The 24,064-nt window shown below is 44.6% G+C and overlaps 1 protein-coding gene across 1 annotated transcript; it reads left to right on the top strand.

Annotated features, from left to right (window-relative positions):
• The first annotated feature begins 1,286 nt into the window (after positions 1-1,286).
• On the top strand, positions 1,287-15,040 carry LOC143516370 (uncharacterized). Its single transcript, XM_077007922.1, has 2 exons — positions 1,287-1,380; positions 11,400-15,040. Exons 1-2 carry the CDS (start codon positions 1,287-1,289, stop codon positions 15,038-15,040), a joined length of 3,735 nt encoding a protein of 1,244 aa, XP_076864037.1.
• The last annotated feature ends 9,024 nt before the right edge of the window (positions 15,041-24,064 follow it).

Raw genomic sequence — 24,064 nt, 5'->3', positions numbered from 1 at the left:
AAACACATAATTGTATTTAATTGCTTACATTGTGCACACTTCCTGTGTGCAGGGCGCCGGTCTAATGAGACTGCATGTAGATGCATAAACTTTTGGAAAGCAGGTGATCTGAGGCTGCAGTTTAATTGGTTGTTTCAGATTTTCCACAGGGCGCAGCTCTCTGCGCCATAGACACACCCACTCTTGTTGGACACACCCACTCTTATTGGACACACACACTCTTGTTGGTAGTGTCAGTCAGCTGCGATTCATTAACTCGGTTCATGTTGAATAACTACAGGCTGGAGCAGCAGCTCTTACAAAATGAGAGAAAATTCAGTTTTATTGAAGAACGCTAGGGCAAAATTCATGTTCAAATAAATAAAGGGCACTAAGACTGCTTTATTTGTTTTTAAATTGTTTGCGCTCCCCTCAATTTTTTTTGCACCAGCCGCCACTAGTGATATTGTTTTTCCAGAAGGGAGAATTTCCACATTGATTGGTATAAATCAGGGGTCGGCAACCTATGGCACGCGTGCCACCGTTGGCACGCGGAGGCATAATCAGTGGCACGCGACACGGTGGACCAGCATCAGCAAAAAAAAATTAGTAATAAAAAATCTCAGACAGAGAGCACGATCCTCCAATCGAAATCGCTCCTCAACGCTCCAATAAGCGGATGCGTTTATATTTGGTGATCGATCGCGATATAATACTTTGAACCCCCGCTCAACAACTTACGTTCGCCACCCAACCCCCCCCCCCCCCCCCCCCCCGCCCAACAACTTACGTTCGCCCCCCCCCCCCCCCCGCTCAACAATTTAAACTCGCTTGTTACTCGGCACACTCATTGACTAGACATGTTAAAGTTGGCACTCCATGTCTCAAAGGTTGCCGACCCCTGGTATAAATAATAATATGTTTTATTTATTGAATGCCCTTAGCAGAGCTCTGTTACTGAACACACTCAGCACACTAAACCCACTTAAACCCAATGCACTCCGCTGCATTAAACACAGTCAATCATTGGTGGTGGCAATCTGGCATTTGTATCTCATCTACCTGTCTTATTGTTTACTGATCCTGAAGCCATGGATAATACTACTGTATGTGCTGTGGAAATGGATACATGAGCTCATATATAAAGCTTCTCAAAGGCAAAGTATCTCCCTGCCTCTTGGAACACTGTATGAATTTGAATGTGGCCCAAAGTTTGGACTAAAGTTAATTTGTTTGCATGTAAGTTATTGAAACTTTTAACATTTCTTCATCATATCATGTAGATAACCTGTGCTTTAATTTTACAGATGTCTGACTCTGAAGTCATTGAATTGGCGGGACTTGGAAGGCCGTTCCAGTTGGGAATGTTGTATGACTGTCGTAGAGATGCACTCATCCCAGGTACAGAAAAATGTGACATCTTCAAAATGTTGTTCTTATGCAACAAAAACATGATTAGAAACAAATGCTAGGACACTTGAGTTTTTGGATCTAAATGTATGAGTTTTTACTTCTAACGAAGCACAGGCAAACAGCGTATGCAGAACTGGCAAAGTTGTAAACAGACTCAAATCTCAAGGCAGTGAGGTCACTAGGCTGTGAATCATGCAAGGTTGGAATTGGAAGGCAAAATCAAGTAGGGACCAAGGGACTAGTAGAAAGGTGTTCCAAGGAAGAAGCAGAAACCAGTAACCAGAAAGACCAACAGAATAGAAACAAGCATAATATGCATCATTAGACAGCAATACTTTGCTAGTATATTGGAGTCAAGTAGTTCTGTGTACTGTATATGGGGAAGAATAGTTAAGAAGATGACAAACGGGTGCTGATAATTAGGTCATCTTCTTTGTCAGGAATTTCCCTGGAAGGTGAGGATCTGGGCATGACAATCCTAGAGGGCTGGACACAATTTGTAGCAGATATCAGTAACGGCGGGTGCTCAGAATCAGAGTGAAGGTCCATAAGCAGATTTAAACCACTGTTTTTTATAGTAAGAGAGTGGGACAGTGTACGAAGTAGATAGTCCAAGTTGGCAACAGGATAGCAGAACAGTGTACCAAAGAGCGAGGCAGTAGACAGAAACACTGTGTAGAGATCAAGGGTCAGAACAATCCAGGAAGCAGGCAAAGGTACAAGAGGTGTTAGAACCATTATGGAAATAAGTAAATTATAATTGACTTATCGTAATGGTTAATGTTTGTTTGAATATTTGGTAAAACTGACTGTTGTTTATTTAGGCTGTCCTACCACCGTAGTTCGAGGCACACTCAACACAGCGTTCAATTTGGCAATAACAGTCACATCAGCGCCAGATAAGGCAGAGATATAAGCCACTTTCTCGATTAACCTTTCACACTAATCGAGTGTAAATTAACCTAGCCACTAGGGTGCACACACCAGTGTATTTTAGTGCCGGTCCCAAGCCTGGATAAATAGGGAGGGTTGCGTCAGGAAGGGCATCTGGTGGAAAAACTGCGCCAAATCAAATGATGCTGATCAAAAATAGATATTCCATACCGGATCGGTCGAGGCCCAGGTTAACAACGACCGCCACTGGTGCTGTTGTCCAACAGGGCATTAGCAGAAATTGGACTACTGTTGGGAGGAGGAGGAGGAGAGGGGGGAAGAGGGTTCTGAAGCTGAAGGAGAGGAGGCAGAGCAGGAAGGTGGAGGTTAGAGTTGGTATGTTGAATGTGGGCTCTATGACAAAGGGAGAGAGCTAGCTGATGCGATGGAGAGGAGGAAGATAGATATACTGTGTGTACAGGAGACCAAGTGGAAGGGGAGCAAGGCCAGGAGCATTGGTGGTGGCTTCAAACTCTTTTATCATGGTGTAGACAGGAAGAGTAATGGAGTAGGGGTAATCCTGAAGAATGAGTTTAGTAAGTTTAGTGGAGGTAAAGCGAGTAAGTGATAGGGTGATCTGTGTAAAGTTAGAGATTGATGGGGTGATGATGAATGTCATCAGTGCTTATGCTCCTCAGGTAGGTTGTGATGTGGAGGAGAAAGAAGAATTCTGGAGAGAGTTAGATGAAGTTGTTTTGCAGGTTCCTAAAGAAGAGAGAGTGGTTATTGGAGCAGATTTAAATGGACATGTTGGTGGAGGGAACAGTGGTGATGAGGTAGTGTTGGGTACATTTACATTTACATTTACGGCATTTAGCAGACGCTCTTATCCAGAGCGACTTACAAAGTGCTTTGCTTCTGATCACAGAATACATCCTAGGAAATAGTATAAATAGGCCAGAATACAAGACACCATTGAGTCAGACTACTACTAAACTACAGGAGTCAGTATCATTACCTAGTGTTTTGCTAGTAAAACCTAGTGTTTTACTAAACCACAGGAGTCAGTACTATTACCTAGTGTTTTGCAAGTTAGACATTTGCCTAGAAGCACAAATAACCATAAACAGACATACAATTTAAGAACAACGGCAAGTGGTATCAGCTGAATTAGTGCTCTGGTAAGAACTCAGTAGATAGATACCACAGCTCCTGTCTCGGTACTCTATCATAAGCTTTCTCTAAGTCAACATAGACATAGGGTAGATATGGTGTTAAAGAAAGGAATACGGAAGAACAAATTGTGGTAGATTTTGCTAAGTGGATAAAGATGGCTGTAGTTAACACTTACTTTAAGAAAAAGGAAGAGCACAAGGTAACATATAAGAGTGGGGGAAGATGCACACAGGTCGACTATATCCTGAAAAGAGGTTAGTGATTGCAAGGTGTTACCAGGGGAGAGTGTAGCTAAACAGCATAGGATGGTGATATGTAAGATGGTTTTGGAGGTGAAGAAGAGGAAGAGAGTGAGAGCGGAACCTAAGATCAGGTGGTGGAAGTTAAAGGATGAGGACTGTGGTGTAAAATTCAGGGATGAGGTGAGGCAGGTACTGGGTAATGGTGGTGGTGTTCTGGATATCTGGGATGAGACTTCAAATGCAGTGAGGGATGTGGCTAGGAAGGTACTTGGTGTGACCTCAGGGCAGAGGAAGATAGACAAGGAGTTGTGGTGGTGGAATGAGGAAGTTCAGGAAAGTTTGAGAGGAAAGCGGTTGGCTAAAAAGAATTGGGATTTTCATCGAGATGAAGAAAGTAGACAGAGGTGCAAGGAGATGTGTCGTAAGTCAAAGAGAGCAGTGGTAGAAGCTAAAGAGAAGGCATATAGCAAGCTGTATGAGAAGTTGGACACTAAGGAAGGGGAAAAGTATCTGTACAGATTGACCAGACAGAGATACCGTGAAGGGCAGGATGTGCAGCAGGTTAGGATGATAAAGGATAAAGATGGAAATGTGTTGTCTGGTGAGGAGAGTATCTTGGGAAGGTGGAAGGAGTATTTTGAGGAACGGATGAATCAAGAGAATGAAAGGGAAAGAAGGTTAGATGAGGTAGAGGTCGTGAATCAGGTGAGTAAGTGCCTCAGGTGAGCAAGGAGGAAGTAAGGGCTGCAATTCGGAGAATGAAGTGTGGTAAGGCAGTTGGACTGCATAATATTCCAGTGGAGGCGTGGAAATGTTTGGGAGAGACAGTAGTGGAGTTTTTGACTGGGTTATTTAACAGAATCTTGGAAGGTCAGAAGATGCCTGAGGAGTGGAGACGAAGCATAATGGTGCCAATTTTCAAGAATAAGGGCGACGTTCAGAGCTGTAGTAATTACAGGGGAATAAAGTTGATCAGTCACAGCCTGAAAATCTGGGAAAGAGTAGTAGAAGCTAGGCTTAGAGGAGAGCAGTATGGTTTCATGCCAGCTAAGTGCACCACAGATGCTATGTTTGCTTTGAGAGTGTTAATGGAGAAGTATAGGGAAGGACAGAATGAGTTACATTGTGTTTGTTGACTTAGAGAAAGCTTATGATAGAGTACCGAGACAGGAGCTGTGGTATTGTATGAGGAATTCAGGAGTAGCAGAAAGGTATGTGAGGGTAGTGCAGGATATGTATGTGAACAGTGCGACAGCAGTGAGATGTGCGGTAGGAATGACAGATGGGTTTAAAGTTGGGTTAGGACTACATCAGGGATCAGCCCTGAGTCCCTTCCTGTTTGCAATTGTCATGGACAGACTGACGGACGAGGTTAGGCAGGAGTCCCCTTGGACTATGATTTTTGCTGATGACATTGTGATCTGTAGTGAGAGTAGGGAGCAGGTGGAGGTGAGCTTGGAAAGATGGAGATATGCTTTGGAGAGCAGGGGAATGAAAGTGAGCAGGAGTAAAACAGAGTACATGTGTGTGAATGAGAGGGCAGACGGTGGACAGGTCCAGTTACAAGGAGTTGATTTGGTGAAGGTTGACGAGTTTACCTACTTAGGGTCGAGGATACAGAGTAATGGAGGAAGTGAAAGAGAGGTAAAGGAGAGAGTTCAGGCAGGGTGGTGTGGATGGCATAACATGTCTGGGGTGATCTGTGATAGAAGGGTGTCGGCTAGAATGAAAGGAAAGATCTATAGGACAGTAGTGAGACCTGCTATGTTGTATGGACTGGAGACAGTGGCACTGACAAAGAGACAGGTGAGGGAGATGGAGGTGTCTGAGATGAAGATGTTGAGATTCTCATGTGGAGTGACAAGGAAGGTATGGTTGAAATTCTGAAACCCTTAAATGGTGAGCACAATAAAAGTCAGAAGCAGTTGGGTAAGATAATAAAGTACAATAATTTATTTTAACAAAGTATGGATTAATCCAGAGATCTCAGTTACATACACACAAGGCGTCTGTCGCAGAGCTAATTCCCCACTTCGAACTCTCATCTTTTATACTTTTAATCATCAGTACACAGTGTCCACGAGGTGAACATGAGGTGATTAACTAAATGTGATTGGATAAAACATGGCATAATTAATACTGATTTGACAGATGTATATTGGCCTCTCCCCTCACATGCCCCCTCCACGCTCAGCACCCTCGTGATGGCTTGGTAGACTGAGTGTCGCCGTGGCCCCTTCCAAGTGGAGATTGGGGGGGACCGGCCGGCGCCTCCAGCGAGGTCAGTTTAGGAACACCAGAGGAACATCAGATTAGGACTGAGCTGAGGCCGTCCAGAGAGAAGACAAACACATCTGAGGCCTACAGAAGCCACGAGGATGGCTTCAGTGCCATGATTAACACACATATATGGAAAAGAGCTCTAACATATACATCTAATGTGTTTAATATATATACTAAGAAAGCCTGACATAAATGGAAATCATCAAATTTCCATCACAAAGGATAGGATCAGAAATGAGTTTATTAGAGGATCAGCACATGTAGCATGTTTTGGAGATAAAGTTAGAGAAGCGAGATTGAGATGGTTTGGACATGTACAGAGGAGGGAGGACAGGTATATTGGTAGGAGGGTCTTGAGGATGGAACTTCCAGGCTAGAGGAGGAGAGGTAGACCTAAGAGGAGGTTTATGGATGCAGTGGTAGAGGATATGAGAGTGGCTGGTGTGTCAGTGGAGGACACTCAGGACAGGGCCAGATGGAGGAGTTTGATCCGCTGTGGCGACCCCTAAACGGGAATTGCCGAAAGAAGACTAATCGAGTGTAAATTCAGCATAAGGACTTATCTGCTACCCTTTGAATTATTCTAATGAGTGCTTCCATGTTTAAAGAAACTTGCTTGTACTGCTTAGCATGCTTGTGTGTACATTTTCATTTCAATAAAGGCACAAATAAAGCATCAAAATGTATGTGTAAATGAAATATGAATAGACGTCTACCACATTGCAAATGTAAATGGAACTATTGCATTTGAATTTGAATTTTGATTTGCTTGTATGAGTGGAACATGTAAATGCAAATGCGTATTACATTTTCATTTTAATATTGAGACAGAATAACTTCAATAGGGGTAAGCCCCCCCCCCATCCCCCATTTTAATTAGTTTGGGAGTTTATCAGGAGTCACTAAACTGTTCAACCCCATTCTTTTGTTTGGTTACAAGACCTTAAATTTAAAGTTAATGTAGGCCATATTTGTTTTGCATGTGTGGTAGGGCTGAACTGTTCGCGAGCTCTTATTGTCAGTTAGTGAAATTGGAAGGTTACTGTAACCCATAGACTAATCCAATGAGGTTTGTGTTGGAGTTTTGGTTTTATTTTGTTTAGTTTTTATTTTTGTTTGGAATGGAGGGGTTATCACCTCTCTGCCCGATTAATTTACTCCTATCAATTTATCCTGGGGATTTGTGCCCATCACGTGACATCAGGTGGCAAGGTTAAATGGCCCAGGTGCATGTGTATGTGTCACGTCCGTTTCTGGCCTGGCGATCAGTATGTAGATCTCTAAAGTTTGTAACCGGTTTATACATGGTGATTGTAGCATCCAGGTGCTAATATGCAGCTTTGTTTTTGGCTATCTTGGAGTTTTGGGACGAGACAACCTCACGGTCTAGAGCATGTGAAGCGCTGTAGAGTAGCAACATACCTGGACCACCTCAACAGGGCAAACGCACACCATTCATAGGTGTTTTAATTGGTAGGTTGTCTGTTTTGTATGTTTTATTAAATGGGTTAATTTTACTGTTTACTTAAAGATGCTTTCAAAGAGGGTATACTCTCTCTAGGATGTCTGTGTCTAGAGAAAGTAATTTTTTTTCTCTTGTGTAGAGGACCAAGGCCGGGCTTTTGCAGGTGTTGCGCTTTGATCCTCTTCCACTTTAGCGCAGCATGTTTGTTGATGCAAAAGGAAAAATCACCAGTCTTGTCTTTAACCTTTTATTAAAAGCAAATAAAAATACAGAGCGCTCTGGAGAGAATACACAAAAGCCTAACTACTCTACTCTGTAGCTTTGTGTGCAGATCTCTCAAACACATACTTTTCCACCTGTACTTTATAGTATGATCTGGGTATAAGCCCCCTCCTTTGCTACTCTGCAATGGAATCTCCGTGTCTGAAAACTTGTCTGCCTATTTCTCAAACTAGATTACATGTCAGCCACTCTACCCCCAGTGAACTTGATTTGACCTTTTTATTGTTTTCCACTTTGCTCTCTGCCTCCATCTCACAGATGCAGGCAACCTGTTTTCAACTTAAAATATATTCTTTGAACTTGCACAGGTGTCAACACATTCTCTGTGGCACATCCTGTTTTTCTCTCTTGCAGAGACCACACTATATGCTGCTTAACTTGTGTAATTCCCCCCTCTAAAATTATGAATATACTTTTGTAGCTTAATGTACCTTATGCAGCATTCATATCTAGCTTTAATATCAAGTTTACTGGTAAGCAAAATATATTGTTGCTAATGTTACTAAGCAAAAACCCATAACTCAACACAGGCCACTGTTTTTTTTCCCCACCACTTTTTTATACGGTTAACACTTATAGGAGGAGGAAATATTGGTACCAATCGGCCTGAGTAGCATTAGTTTTTAAAAATATTTTTCTTAATCGTTCCAATTTATGGTGTTTACTAACACTAAGTTTTATCCACGGACGTGAGGCATTATGTTATAATCCCTTATTGTTTGATTTAGTCATCAGTGTTTTATATTGCCCAGCTATACACATAAGTAATGTGAAGTATTCAATTTATACTAGTCTTGGCTCTTCTTTGGTGTGAGTGCATCACAGTGGTTTTACAGTGTTATTTTCATTTTATTTTTATTTGGCTTTGATAAGCTTTTGTTGTGATTTTTAGTGTGTGGTCAACTAGTATAATACAAGCTTCATAGAGCTATATAATTGGTGAAACCATTATATGGGCGTCTCTTTGCTGTTACTTGTGACATTCGGGGTGGCGGGAAGGACGAGACACGGGATCCTTTATTTACACTGATTATTGCGCAATACAGCGCACATGGAACACAGAACAGACACAGCAACGTGTAGACTTTAGACAACGACGAGCACAAGACACTGCATGAACGCACATTAAATAGACAGACCACATCAACCCCACGTGATGACGAGACGAGCCACAGGTGAGACGGATAATTACAAGACACAGCCGCACCCACGGAGATACACTGACGCAGACGAATAGACGCAGACAACGTTAACACACATCCCAAAGGAAGGGTTCGGGGACCGTAACGTGACAGACGCCCCCACCAAGGGCACTACCCGTCCCGGGGTGCCAACAGGACCGAGTGCCCCGAACCCACGTCGATGGGCGGATCCGACGCGCTCAGTCCTGCGTCTGGGAGGTGACCGCCCTCAGCGAAGCGTCCGTCACGAACCGCCTAGAACACCCTCCCTGGGAATACAGGGGAGAAGACGTTAGACACATTCAACAACAAACACATAAACAGGAACATTTACACACAGAGGAACAAACGGGAAAAAGGGATTTGGTACACACACGGGAAGACACACGAAAACTGGGACGGACACACATGACAGTGGCGCCAGGCTGCGCGCCAGGAGGAGGGCGATCAGGGGAGAGAGGTCGGGAGCTGCTGGTGCTGCAGGCGCTGCGGTGGGCGGTGCTCCTCCTGCCCTTGCTGCAAACCCTCCACCGGGCGCGGCTGGCGGATGCGCCAGGTGCTGCGTGGCTGGACTCTCCTCCCGGCTGACCATATGGCACACCCCACTCGCCTCGCGACCGCCCTCTGGAGTCGGCAGTGGAGGGTCTTCCTCCGTCTCCATCGCCTCACTGCCCTGGCTCCAGCTCATGGGCTGCTCCGGGCTGCCACCCCGGGAGTAGTCCATCTCCTCTCCTCCGGAGCGCTCGGAGGATGGGCTCACTTCGGGAGTCCACCTCCCTTTCACACTTCCGGCCGATAGCTCCGAGGGGGGAGGGCTCTCTTCCTCCTCGGTGTAGGAGCCCTCCAAAGGAGGGTAATCCTCCTCCTCACCGTAGTTTACGGTGGAGGCGTTACACACCGACGGAGGGTAGTCTTCCTCGTCGTCCTCCCCCCCACCGTAGTAGTCAGCGGGAGCAGAGCAGACGGAGGGAGGATAGTCGTCTTCCTCTTCCTCTTCGTCCTCCTCTCCGTAATCCACCATAGGTGCGGAACAGACAGAGGGAGCTGGGTCTTCCTCCTCCTCGCTCTCCTCTTCCTCCTCGCCTTCCCTGTAATCCACTGTGGGAGTGGAACAGACAGAGGGAGCCGAGTCTTCTTCCCCCTCTTCCTCTTCCGATCCCTCGTCCCCAAACTCGCTCCCCGGAGTCTTGGCGGTAGAGCAGAGCTCAAGGACGCCTAACCTGATCGGAGAGAGGTCTCGGGAAGGAGAGGGGTGTCTCTCCTGCCACATCCGCTCCGCGGCGTCGCAGAAGTAGTCCGCTAACTCCGCAGAAGAGGCCTCCCGAGCCCGACTCAGCATGATGCTGCATAACGGGTCCTGCTCCATCAGTTCGGGCCGCGTGGCGTTGGGCAGGAGTAGAGGCATGGTGGTGCCGGCTGGGTCTCTGACTCCTCTTGGGCCGGGTGGCGTATCCTGGCATCTTCTGGTGTCTCTGGTCGGCTCGTCATTCTGTGACGTTCGGGGTGGTGCGAAGGACGAGACACGGGATCCTTGGCTGCGACAGACGTCACTTTTATTTACACTGATTATTGCGCAATACAGCGCACGTGGAACACGGAACAGACACAGCAACGTGTAGACTTTAGACAACGACGAGCACAAGACACTGCGCGAACGCACATTAAATAGACAGACCACATCAACCCCACATGATGACGAGACGAGCCACAGGTGAGACGGATAATTACAAGACACGCCCGCACCCACGGAGGTACACTGACGCAGATGAATAGACGCAGACAACGTTAACACACACCCCAAAGGAAGGGTTCGGGGACCGTAACGTGACATTACTGAGTAGAAATGAGTGGATTTATTTGACCACGCACTGGTGTATAAATACTAGATATATGTCAAATATTATGTTGGTTTTATCGTACTATTTTTAATATTTGCTACTGAATAAAATTATTGAAGTGTGAAACAGTTTGCCAAACTCATTTATTTGGGTATCTGTGGCGTGGGATCCCCTACCCACTCTAAATTGGGGTGGCGTAATCCAGAAGCTTGTGAAGGGGTGTGCTTATTCAGAACAGTTATTTGCATAACGTACACTGTATACCACCACATGTATGTCACACATGTATGTTCTTTAAAGCTTACAGCATCCGTGGAATGCGTCCTGACTAAAGAAAGTTTTATTACTTTAGGACTTTATCAGGAAATCCCAAATGTTTTTACCACCTCCATTGTCTTTGGTCACAAAGGTAGTGTATGTTCTTTGAAAGCTTGCTGAATTTGTGGGATTGTGTGCTGACTAAGGTTTCAGCAGATTAGAGAAAGCTTTATTACCGCACTTTCAAAGGTCTCTGGGAAAACACTTTGATGCGTACATTTATATATAAATGTACATGTTTCTAAATGTGATAGTGTTCTGAAGTAGGCGAGGGTGGAAGTGGCACATCTTAAATTACAACTCTCTCTCTCTTACCATGCCACTCTCTCTCTTTCTTTTCTAAATATAGGAATCACACTCTGGGATTCAGAAGTGCTGAAGAAAAACATAAATGTGAACCCACAGCCAAACACAGACTCTAAAATCTTCACATCAGACTCCAGTGAAGCCAAGTCATCAGCTCTAAATGTCACTGCTTCTCTTGAGGCCAGTTTTCTCGGTGGGTTAGTCAGTGTGAAAGGGTCAGCAGAGTTCTTAAATAACAAGAAAAAATCTACGCACCATTCTCAAGTCACCTTGCAGTACAAAACCATCACACGTTTCGAGCAGCTAACGATGGACCATCTCGGAACTGGGAACATTAAACACTGTAATGTGTTTGAGGAGGGCTCTGCCACTCATGTGATTACTGGCATTCTGTATGGTGCTCAGGCATTTTTTGTTTTTGAGAAGAAGGTTTTCACAAATGAAAACCATCAGGAGATACAAGGAAGTCTACATGCATGCATCAAAAAGATTCCTCTCATATCAATTGAAGGAGAGGCATCTTTGAAAATGACTGAGGCTGAAAAGCAAGAGAGTGACACATTTAACTGTACCTTCCATGGAGACTTTGCTCTGGACAGCAACATATCATCCTTCCTTGATGCCATGAAGGTTTACTCAGAACTTCCAAAGCTTCTTGGGGAAAATGGAGAACGAGCTGTACCTATGAGTGTGTGGCTCTATCCCCTGAAAAAGCTGGACTCAACAGCTGCTACACTGGTTAGGGAAATTAGTGTCAGTCTGGTGCGACGTGCCCGCCATGTCATTGATTCTCTGGATGATACTGACATGCAGTGCCAGGAACTGATGAATAATGATATGGCCAATGTGTTCACTGAAATCAAAGCCAAGCTCAGGAAGTTCAAAGACATGTGTTCAGAATATAAACTGGTGTTCCAAAAACAGCTCTGTAAGATTCTTCCGTCTATAAGAGGAGGAGGAACAGAAGAACAAGAACTTGTGACTCTACTGACCAGTGTGGAGAGGTCTCCCTTTCAGGGCTGTCTCATATCTGTGTATATGAATGATCAAGAAAAAGAGATGAATGTCCTCAGGTCATACCTGCACATCATGAGAGACACCCCCGTGTTTTCCTCCAGTAATGACTTGATCAAAGAAGTTCTAAACTCAGCTAATGAGTATGTGGTAGTTTTTGCTTTCACATCTTTAGAAGAGCAAGAGTCACTCCTTTCTGACATGGAAAAATGTCTTAAAGAAACATCAGAGAACCGTGACAGAATTATCTCATATGAGCACAGCTCCCCAAAGGCACTGCAGTGGTTCTGTGGTGATGTGGCTACAAAAACCTTGCAGAGTGTACGACTGTTCATAGATTTCAAGGAGGCCAACCGTGGAAGAGAAAATGTTGCATTCTATATTGCATCAATCCCAAACAAAGACAGCGTAGCCTCATCAATCCATGTTTATGAGAAGGGTGCACTGCTGAGTTCTCAGTATGAACTTCCTTCAAAGCCACCTGTGCCAACCATCATGAATGCAGAACATGACCGTATTCATCTGGAAATCAACAAACCAGCACATGGTATCAATAATGTGGAGTCCTACATAATCTTGTGCCAAACAGTTCAAAGTTCAGAATGGATTAAAGTGAACACAGAGAGTAATTCCACTCAGGTCACTATCAAGGACTTAGAACCAAATAAAGAATATCGCTTTAGTTGCCAGGCTGTGTGCTGCCCAGGGGTCAGTCTGGCTAGTGATGCAACAACATTTTTCAAGACCCGCCCATGTAGCCCTCCTGGACCTCCCAAAATGAAAAGCGCAGAGTCAAATGAGATAACAATAATTTGGGACATTCCTACATCCATTGGAGAGAAAACTGAAGTAATTGATTATCTCATAGAGTACACACAGGATAAGACAGGTAAACCATGGGTATCTGTGACCTCCCCAAAGAGAGAATGCACACTGAAGAGCCTGAAAAATGACACTCCTTACACAATAAGAGTTTCAGCCAACTGTGGGAATGCAGGACTGAGTCTCCCTGGTTTGGAGACTACTGTAAATCCTTCTGAAAAGTCTAAGAAATCATCATCTGAAACCAGGAGTCAGCTCTTCTTGGAGCAATCTTCTGTCGTGGAAAAGGGCAATCCAAGTGTTCGTGTTCTGCACCTCCACAGTCGGTATAGTCAGAATGAAGGTGTCAACTACTGTGTCTTTGGACAAAAGGTGGAAGCAGCAAAAAACAAAGTGGTTCTTTTACTTGGAGCTACAGGTTCAGGAAAAACAACCCTCATCAATGCAATGGTCAATTACATTCTAGGTGTGAAGTGGGAGGACAATTATCGTTTCAAATTGATCCATGAAATAACCAATCGTTCACAGGCAGAAAGTCAGACAAGTGAAGTCACATCTTATGAGCTGTATAATCAACCAGGTTTTCAGGTCCCCTACTCACTGACCATTGTGGACACTCCAGGGTTTGGAGATACCCATGGGATAGAACATGACAAACAGATCACAGAGCAGATAAAGAACTTCCTTTGTAATCCTTTGGGGATTGAGCATATTGATGCTGTCTGCTTTGTTATTCAAGCTTCTCTTGCCCGCCTCAGTCCCACTCAGAAATACGTCTTTGACTCAATCCTCTCAATCTTTGGCAAAGATATAGCGGAGAATATAATGATTATGGTGACATTTGCACATGGCGCAGACATCCCAGCTCTAGAGGCCATCAGAGCAGCTGAGGTTCCCTGTCAAAAAAATAAAAAAGGTCTCCCCACTCACTTCAGTTTCAACAACTCGGCTGTGTATGCTCAGAATGTGGCAGAAGATAATTCCGATGATGACTCGGATGACGAAGATAACTACAGTGATACTACCAAACAGAATGAGATGACCTGGGGTTCTAACTTAAGAAAAATGAGGGCATTTTTTAAAGCACTTCAGGACATAGAAAGCAGAGATCTCAAAATGACTATACAAGTCTTGGAAGAGCGTGAACGTCTTGCAAAAGCCATGGAGGCCCTGGCACCTCAGATCAAGGCTGGCCTCTCAAAGTGTGCAGAGATTGATAGCAAAAAGCAAATGTTGAAAAATGAGAGTGAAAAGATGAAGGAAAATGAGAACTTTGAGCAAGAGGTTGAAGAGGTCATCCCAATTAGAACCACAGCTAAGTGCTCTGCCACAAACTGCAACACGTGTTTCTTCACATGTCACGGCAGCTGTTTCCTTCCTGAAGAAGATGAGACCAGCACTTGTGCTGTGTTTGATGATGAGGGCAAATGTGAAATGTGCATCGGAAAGTGTCATTATTCCGTCCATTTGCGGGAGAAAGCTATATGGACATATGAAACAAAAACAACAACAAAAAACATCAGAGAGTTAATGGATAACTTTAACAAGGCAAAGAAAGAGTTTATGTCCACACAGGATATGTTGGATGCACTAGAGGAAGATTACAAAAATATATATTCCAAGTTGAAGGACTTGGTTAAATTGTCTTTCAGGTGTCTTAAGAGGCTGGATGAGATTGCCCTGAAACCCAGGTCCCTGTCTGCAAAAGAGTACTTTGACCTACTGATTAAGACAGAGGAGAATGAGAAGAAGCCTGGCTTTGAGGAACGCATTGTTAAACTGAAGCAAATGAAAGAAGAGTTTGAAAACCTGGATAAAATTGCAGAAGGAGAGCACATCTTAAACTGAGAGCATACTGAAGAAAACAAATTAACTGTCAAGAAGATGTAACCACTATGGCTGGTTTTGGGTATTTATATCAAAAATCCAATAAATCAGAATTAAAGAAATCAATATGTTCATGTAACATATAAAAAACTTCTATGATAGTACCCTGGTCCCGCCTCTCAAATTCAGGTCCCACCTCCCAGATCCTGGTCCAAGTTCCTAATGTCTCCACCTGCCTTTTCCTCTATTGCAGTTGTTTGAATCAACTAATTTTATGTCCAATTATTTATGTTTCCTACATGAACTTTTCAACCTAATGTTACAATGAATCATGAAATTAGACAACAGAGAAAAAGGTTTGTTTTGATTAGTTTAAAAATAAATGGATTATAGAGAATATATGGTTATAGGGTGTGTTTAGGAGTGCATTATGTTTGACTGCATGACAGACACTGTTATACTGTCCATGTCTCATTTATTGCTGTCTGTGCACAGTAACAGCACTGAGTCATCTCCTGTAACACTTCTTAAGAATAAGGGATCTTTACTGGATTGCTGAATCATAAATCTGCCATTATAGTTAATAGTTTTTTGCTTTGAGTTCACAAGGTAATGACAAATTCATAAATGATAACCTACGTAAACCTTTGTGTAAACAGATCATGAATAAACCTGGATTGTTAAATTGCTGAATTGGTGCTTTAGTTTTGTTAACACAAGTAATCTTCATTTTAAACACCAATAATTTTTGATTATTTAAAAATAATTCTTGCCATTCCCCATCACTAACCTACACTACTGCAACAATCTGTACACTGTACAACACACTGCATCAGGTGCAGTGTCTAAAAGAAGAAAAACTGGGAACAGTGTTTAAGGCTACTTCAGTGTACTATAAATATGCTTACGTCATGCTTGTTTTATTGAAATATTAAGGCACTATTATGGTTTTAGTTTGAGATATGCATGCCACTTCTGTACCATATATTTATTTTCTAAGTATTACACTACTTATGTGGCATGCTTTGCATTTTTCCAGACTTTTGCATATAGGTAAACCAACAAACCAAATTGTTCTAACAGGCTTAACAAAGTTCGCTAGAAAACGGAAACTCATAAGTGCTAATTCAAAAACACACTGACAGCCTTTAGTCCTCTACTTGAGTAAAAGTACAAAAGCATTGGCCTTCGAATGTACTTAAGCACTAAAGGCTCAAATATTTATCACCATGTCAATATATATATTTTGACATGGTGATAATTATTTGAGCCTTTATTACTTAAATATATATATGAACAGTAGGTGATGCTGTTGGAACACTTCACAAGAGACCGTTGATAAATTAGAAGTGAAGAAGTTGAAGGTAATTGGCATACTTGATCAGTACGCACCAGGGCCGGAGTGGGCCACTTTTTCAGCCTGGGAGTTTTATGCCCAAATCCGGCCAAAATTATTTTTCCCTCCCAATCGGCCCAAATTAGAGATTGACATGAGCCAGACCATCGGGAATCCTCCCGAATCTCCCGATTAGCCACTCCGGCTTTGGTACGCACTATATTTCAATGCAGTATGTTCTGCTCAATCATTAAAGCATCGTAAGCCATCCGATGCCTCTAAAAACTACAACTGAATGTATATCTGTCAATTTCTTCTTTTCCCGGAAATTTCTTCTGTCTAGTTACACTAAAATAAGAGACACTTGTAAGATCTACACACCATATTTGTGTTTATCTCAGGTCTCTCATGAGACCTTCTTTACCTGACTTATGTTCAGTTACGTATGAAAACACATCAGTGATCTTAGTGAAAATAGATAGTTGTGTGCTGTAAAGCTTCTAGTCATGGCTGGTTTGTTTGGCCTGTGTGTACGGCATTCAAAAAACTTGAACTAAATTGCTCCAAGATGATTGTGACTTGCCAGTCAATGTCACTGAGCAAGTTACATTGATTTCTCAAAGTTATTTGTCTGTATTGTGGTGACATAGTGTTATCACACACAAAGAGAGGGAAGCCATTGTCGGTGAGCTTTCACACTCAGAATTATTGTGCAGTTGTGATAGTGAGACACATAAGAGCAAAGTTAGGCAAAGTGGAACAGAACAGTGAACATTAGCAGGTCGGTGGGTTCAGCTTGGCTCAGTACAAGACTTACATGTTAGGATGTGCCCCGTTTTTATGAAAGTTTCCATCTGAAGTGATTTGTTACTGTGGGAACGTTAGCAAGTATAAGCATGTAACACTGGATACTTAATTGAACTAAATATTATTTGTAAGTGGTGTACAACTAGAGACTCTGGTCCCATGTTGTTGGTCACTCATGGGTCAAAGTTCATGTCTCATGCATAAATGTCGTCCTATTTGTGCTCAGTGATGTAGATGTCTATGTGAAGTCACACACAGAACTGCAAGAGAGGACTATTACGTGCCTGGTTTTCTTTTTTTTTGTTTGTGCTAGCAGGTTTTCTTGCAGGTTGTCCACCAGAGAGCGAGCAAGAAGATGAGATGGAAGACATGTGCTGCTTCCATGTAAGGATGGGACGACGGGATTGGCTACTTCCATAATTGGATAATTTTTTAAGGAGTTCTTGCGCCAGGGGGGTATTCCACAAAGCGGGTTAAGCGGGAAAACCGGGTAAGTTAACTCAGAATACACGGAAACTCGAGGTTTTCCGTTCCAGAAACCGAGCTTAAAGAAAATCTATAGTTAGTTACTATAGCAACTTATGCTCTGAAGCTAACCTGCTCGCTGGCAGGTTAACTTGGACCTGAACCAGAGTTTACCAACACGTCATCATGACATGTCCTTTCCTCGAAGATCATGTGGATATTGAAGCGCAGTTTATTCGCCGAGCTCTTCGTCGGGAACGCCTTATAAAACCCCGAATAGACGCCTACTATCATTTTCGGATTATTTTTTAATGAACATTATCGTTTTTCAGCACAATCCATTACTTACATCCATAACATTATTAGGCGTCACATTTCAAATATTACACATCAGCCCTCAATTCTCTCCAAATTTTTATACATCGCTCTTCGTTTTTTTGCTAGTGGAAGTTTTTTTTATAGTGTAGGAGATGCGGAACCTGTCAGCAAAGCTACTGTATGTCGGTCTGTCCGAAAAGTATGTCATTAAAACGGCTAGTGCCCAGTTTTGTGGCGTTTCCTGGGTATAAGCCAGTTATGGACATCAAAGAGGAATTCTACAGCAGTTTGTCTTTAATTCACACGGACAATAAAGAAATTAAGCAAAGGAGAAGCAATATATAACGAACTTCATTCCATTTACATTTTAAGGATTTCCTAGAGTGATTGATGGAACCCACATATGCTACCTATTACAGCACCATTAGAACATGAAGGTGATTACATAAACAGAAAATCCATCCATAGCATTAATGTACAGGTACTAACCTTTATAACCCTTAATGAATAATGTACTTATCTTTAATGGTAACAAAAATACGAGGCTGAAGTTGGTTACTTATTCGCAGTTTGAGATTCGTTTGGTTACTTATTCGCAGCTCCGTATTCGGCGGCTGAAGTTGGTTACTTATTCAAAAAGGTTATGTTCACGATGCGTGTTTGCTGCGCACTTTGTTTAAAAGCGATAGATTAAACGTTACATTAAACGAGCGTAGGAGCAGACATTTAAGAGGTTATTGTTTCCCATACTGATTTTGTGAATGTAAAAAATAAAAATATAATGAAAGCATTTCATTTGTAAAATGGTTTCTATTTCAAGTCGTTTCAATTGTATGCAGTTTGTACATGATGATTGAATTCGTCAAACTTTCTAACGTAAGGAAACATTCTTAGATTTGAAAAATAAAAACACAGAAATGCTGTTCTAGAACACAAATAATCGGAAGAAGAAATACCAGCACACAACATGGCATATTGAGCAGTGGGCATATAGGTGAACGCATTTTAAAGGGGCAGTTTCAGAGGATCATTGAAAGCCTTATTGATGGTGGGCCAGAGAAATAACAAATGCATCATGAAGAACAGGTCACTCCCTAAGAGAGGAACCTGATTTTAGCCTGATCCAACATTATTTCATACCTTAAATCTAACTGGAAACACGGCATATTGAGTAGTTAAGTGCACAGAGAGCGCACTGAAATGGTTCAGAGGGGCAATTTCAGAGGTGTGCTGTATGCCTATAAGGCGTCGGGCCAGACAAATAACACATGCATCATACATAACTAGTTCCTATATGTATGAGCAACCTGGTTTTGGCCTGGCCTAGAATCATTTTATGCCTCAAATCTAACTGGAAACATGGCATATTGAGTAATTAAGTGCACAGGTGAAATGGATCAGAGGGGCAAGTTCAGAGGCCTGCTGTATGCCTGTAATGTCTTGGGCCAGGCAAAACTCAATTGAATCATACATAACTAGTTCCTATATGTAAGAGAAACCTGTTTTTGGCCTGGCCCAGAATCATTTTATGCCTCAAATCTAACTGGAAACATGACATATTGAGTAGTTAAGCACACAGGTGAAATGGTTCACAGGTTCAAGTTCAGAGGCCTGCTGTATGCCTGTAATGTCTTGGGCCAGGCAAAACTCAAATGCATCATTGTCAGGAATGCCACCTGATCTTTCTTAATCAACCTCACCTGCCCCTCATTACCACGCCCCCTTCAGCCTTACTTAAGCACTTCACCAGCACATCTCAGTTGCGAAGTATTGCCGACTCATGCCGCGTACCAAGCCTTTCTATATCCTGTCTGCTCTCCTGTGTCCTGACCCTCGCTTACGTCCCGACCTTGTCTCCTGCCTAATCCCTCTGTACCTCCTGACTTCTGCTCCCCCGGTATGACCCTGGACCGTCCTGACCACGCCAAGAACACGCTGTTACTACTGATCCTAGTACTCGTGATTCACCTGCCTGTGTTTGTACCAGCGTCTCATTTAAATAAAAGCGGTGTTCTTCCGCATTTGGATCCCTCTCTGCCTGTTCAATACGTTACAGAAATACTTCGCCTTCAAATGGATCCAGCAGAAGTAACCATCGCGACTCTCACTGAAACGGTCCGCCAACTCACGGATATCATACGGAGTCAGGGAATTAACATTGCTGCCCTTCAGGAGGCTGTCCGCCTCGTCACGACCTCTGCTCCCACCTCCGTGAGTGTTCCTGCAGCAGAACCGGAACGCTATGATGGATCTCCAGATCGCTGTCGAAATTTCCTCATGCAATGCTCCATATACTTCACGTATCATCCAGCCCGGTTCCAGGCCGAGTTACACAGAGTCCACTTTATCCTGTCGTTCCTCACGGGAGTAGCAGGCGCCTGGGGTACAGCGTTGTGGGAAAGCCAGGACCCTGCCCTCCAGTCGGAGAGTCAGTTCACCGCAGTGTTCCGGGCTGTTTTCGATCATCCCGCGGACGGACGTGATGTGGGAGATCGGCTCTACAAAATCAAACAAGAACAACGCAGTGCTGCCGATTATGCTAGGGAGTTTCGTACGCTAGCTGCAGGAAGCGGTTGGAGTGAATCTGCCTTGAAAACGGTTTTCCGCCGTGGTCTGCGAGACGACATCCAGGTTGAACTCGCCTGTCGTAGTGAAGCCCTCACTTTATCAGAGTTTATCCAAGCGTCGATTAACGTTGACAAGTTGTTGTTGACTTACCACTCCAGTAAGACTGACGCTCCTGTCGCTGCGTCTGGTGCACCCCCTTCCAATGTATGTGCTCCGAGTCTTCGGATGTCAGATGAGTTCGTGCAGCTGGGCAGGTCCCCACTAACATGCCGATTGTTACTGAAGTATAGTCAAGTTAGCTTACCCGTACAAATATCTTGGGGCGGCATAAATACTAACCTATCTGCGTTAGTTGATTCGGGTGCAGCGGGCGATTTCATAGACCAGGACCTCGCCTACCACCTACACCTTCCCACCGTACCTATAGATCCCCCCGTTAGAGTGAATTCACTGAATGGACAGCCTATAGGAGAGGGCGTGATTACGCTACGTACCTGCCCCGTAGAGTTGCGGGTAGGTCTGTTCCATAGTGAGATGAGAGAGTTCTTCCTCATATCCACGCCCCGAGATCCCGTCATACTCGGGTTTCCGTGGCTGTCAATGCACGACCCTGTAATCTCCTGGAAGAAGCGAGAACTCGTATGTTGGAATGAAAATTGTCTTAGTAAGTGCATGCACCTACCACTCAGGTCCTCCTCGGTGGAAAGCCCCGACACTCCTCTCTCTGACGTCATCCCCGAGCAGTATCGCGCATTCGCTGACGTCTTCGACAAGGACAGTGCCTGTCGTCTGCCTCCTCATCGTCCCTGTGATTGCGCAATCGACCTCCTGCCTGGAGCCCCCTTACCTCGTAAGACGAAACCTTACCCTCTGTCACGCCCTGAAGATCAGGCGAGGGAGTCCTACATCACCGAGGCTCTGCAGAAAGGGTTTATTCGACCATCCACCTCCCCGGTTGCTGCTGATTTCTTTTTCATTGAGAAGAAGGATGGGGGATTACGACCTTGTATTGACTATCGTGCCCTAAACGCAGTAACGTCGAAGAATGCTTACCCTCTCCCCTTTATCACAGCCTCCCAAGAGCGTCTGATGGGGGCGAATATATTCACCAAGCTGGACTTACGCAGCGCTTACAACTTGATTTGTATTCGAGAGGGCGACGAGTGGAAGACAGCCTTTGTTACCGCCAGAGGGCACTATGAGTATCTAGTCATGCCGTATGGACTAACTAACAGCCCCGCGGTGTTCCAAGCGTTTATGGATGACATCTTCCGTGACCTGATCGATGACTTCGTATTCGTTTATATAGACGATATCCTGATTTATTCCCCGTCTGCTTCAGAGCATAGCCGACACGTCTCGGCAGTCTTACAACGCCTTCGGGAGCATAATCTTTACGTGAAGGCAGAGAAATGTGAATTTCATCGCTCCTCGGTGACGTTTCTAGGATGTACGCTGTCCCCTGGCCAGATCTCCATGGATGCGCAGAAAGTAGAAGCTGTCTTAAACTGGCCGACCCCTCATTCCATGAAATAGCTGCAGCGATTCCTGGGGTTCGCTAACTTCTGTCGCCGTTTCATCCGAGGGTTCGGTGAGTTGGCTACCCCTCTCACTAATCTCTTAAAGGGAGGGAGGAATCGGAAATTCACCTGGGCTGCTGAAGAGGAACAAGCATTCTCACTCCTCAAGAAGGCATTCACGTCAGACCCCATTCTGCACCTTCCTGACCCCCAACTCCAGTTCATCGTGGAAGTCGACGCCTCCGAGGTCGGAGTGGGCGCTGTTCTCTCTCAGAGGCAGGGAAGCCCGCCGAAACTATACCCCTGCGCCTACTTCTCCAAAAAGCTGACCCCCGCGGAAATGAACTACGACGTGGGAGACCGGGAACTCCTGGCGATTAAACTCGCGCTCGAACAGTGGCGTCATTGGTTGGAGGGAGCGGAACACCCCTTCATTGTTTATACTGATCACAAGAACCTTGAATACCTGAAATCAGCCAGACGTCTAAACCCGCGACAAGCAAGGTGGGCACTGTTTTTCTCCTGGTTTCGTTTCACTGTCTCTTACAGACCCGAGTCAAAGAACATCAAAGCCGATGTCCTGTCACGGATCCACGAAAAGGACGAAGCAACTCATGAACCTGGACGTATTCTGCCGGAGTCCTGTTTCCTCGCAGCTATTCGCTGGGAAGTACAAGAGGACTTAGACGAGGCTTTATGCACCGAACCCAGCCCGGTGGAATGTCCGGAGGGGAAACAATACGTGCCCGTATCCCTTCGGGGGCGCATCCTACAGCTCGCACACGATACGGCGGGCACTGGCCACCCAGGTATTACACGCACACGACACCTGATCTCTCAGCGTTACTGGTGGCCGTCCTGGGAGGATGACATCCGCGATTATGTGCTGGCGTGTTCCGTTTGTGCTCAGACCCGTACTCCCCGTGCACTTCCAGCAGGAGAACTCCTTCCCTTACCTGTTCCTCACCGGCCATGGACACACCTCGCGGTCGACTTTGTGACAGATTTGCCCACATCCGGAGGTAATACTGTTGTTACGGTAATCGTAGATCGATTCTCTAAAATGTGCCGTCTCATTCCTTGCCCCCCGGCGCCGCGGTCGCCCCCCGGCACGTCATAGAGCGTCAGGTGCCGCTCCTTTGCGGGGGGGTACTGTCAGGAATGCCACCTGATCTTTCTTAATCAACCTCACCTGCCCCTCATTACCACGCCCCCTTCAGCCTTACTTAAGCACTTCACCAGCACATCTCAGTTGCGAAGTATTGCCGACTCATGCCGCGTACCAAGCCTTTCTATATCCTGTCTGCTCTCCTGTGTCCTGACCCTCGCTTACGTCCCCGACCTTGTCTCCTGCCTAATCCCTCTATACCTCCTGACTTCTGCTCCCCCGGTATGACCCTGGACCGTCCTGACCACGCCAAGAACACGCTGTTACTACTGATCCTAGTACTCGTGATTCACCTGCCTGTGTTTGTACCAGCGTCTCATTGAAATAAAAGCGGTGTTCTTCCGCATTTGGATCCCTCTCTGCCTGTTCAATACGTTACAATCATACATAACTAATTCCTATAAGTATGAGGAACCTCATTTTGGCCTGGCCCAGAATCATTTTAGCCCTCAAATCTAACTGCGAATTTATATAGCGCCTTTCTCAAACCCAAGGTCGCTGTACACAAATGAAAGGGGAAAAATACAGGGCTTAGAAAGAGCGGAAATATTGAGAAAAGAGGAAAGTCTTGAGTTGAGTTTTGAAAGTAGAGAGAGAGTCAGAGGAGCGAATAGAGGGAGGTAACGAATTCCAGAGGGTGGGGGCAGCAACACTGAATGATCTGCCACCCATAGTAGAGAGTCAGTGTCGTGGGACGGAGAGCAAACCTAGGTTAGAGGACCTGAGCTGACGTGATGAGGTATGAAGGTGGAGAAGGTTGGAGAGATAGGAGGGTGCAAGACCATGCAGAGATTTGAATGTTAGGAGTAGGATTTTATAGTGGATGCGTTCAGAGATAGGAAGCCAGTGTAACTGATGGAGGA

Source organism: Brachyhypopomus gauderio, chromosome 6 (assembly GCF_052324685.1).
Source record: "Brachyhypopomus gauderio isolate BG-103 chromosome 6, BGAUD_0.2, whole genome shotgun sequence".
NCBI classification, from domain to species: domain Eukaryota; kingdom Metazoa; phylum Chordata; class Actinopteri; order Gymnotiformes; family Hypopomidae; genus Brachyhypopomus; species Brachyhypopomus gauderio.
The sequence above is the reverse complement of the archived record's forward strand: the minus strand, read 5'-3'. Positions and strand labels throughout refer to the sequence as shown.

What these genes read in the sequence shown, in the direction of transcription:
- LOC143516370 (XM_077007922.1), top strand. Translation starts at nt 1,287, where the DNA reads ATGTCTGACTCTGAAGTCATTGAATTGGCGGGACTTGGAAGGCCGTTC. An exon ending in TAGAGATGCACTCATCCCAG is followed by an intron (nt 1,381 to 11,399) that starts GTACAGAAAAAT and finishes TTCTAAATATAG; the next exon opens with GAATCACACTCTGGGATTCA.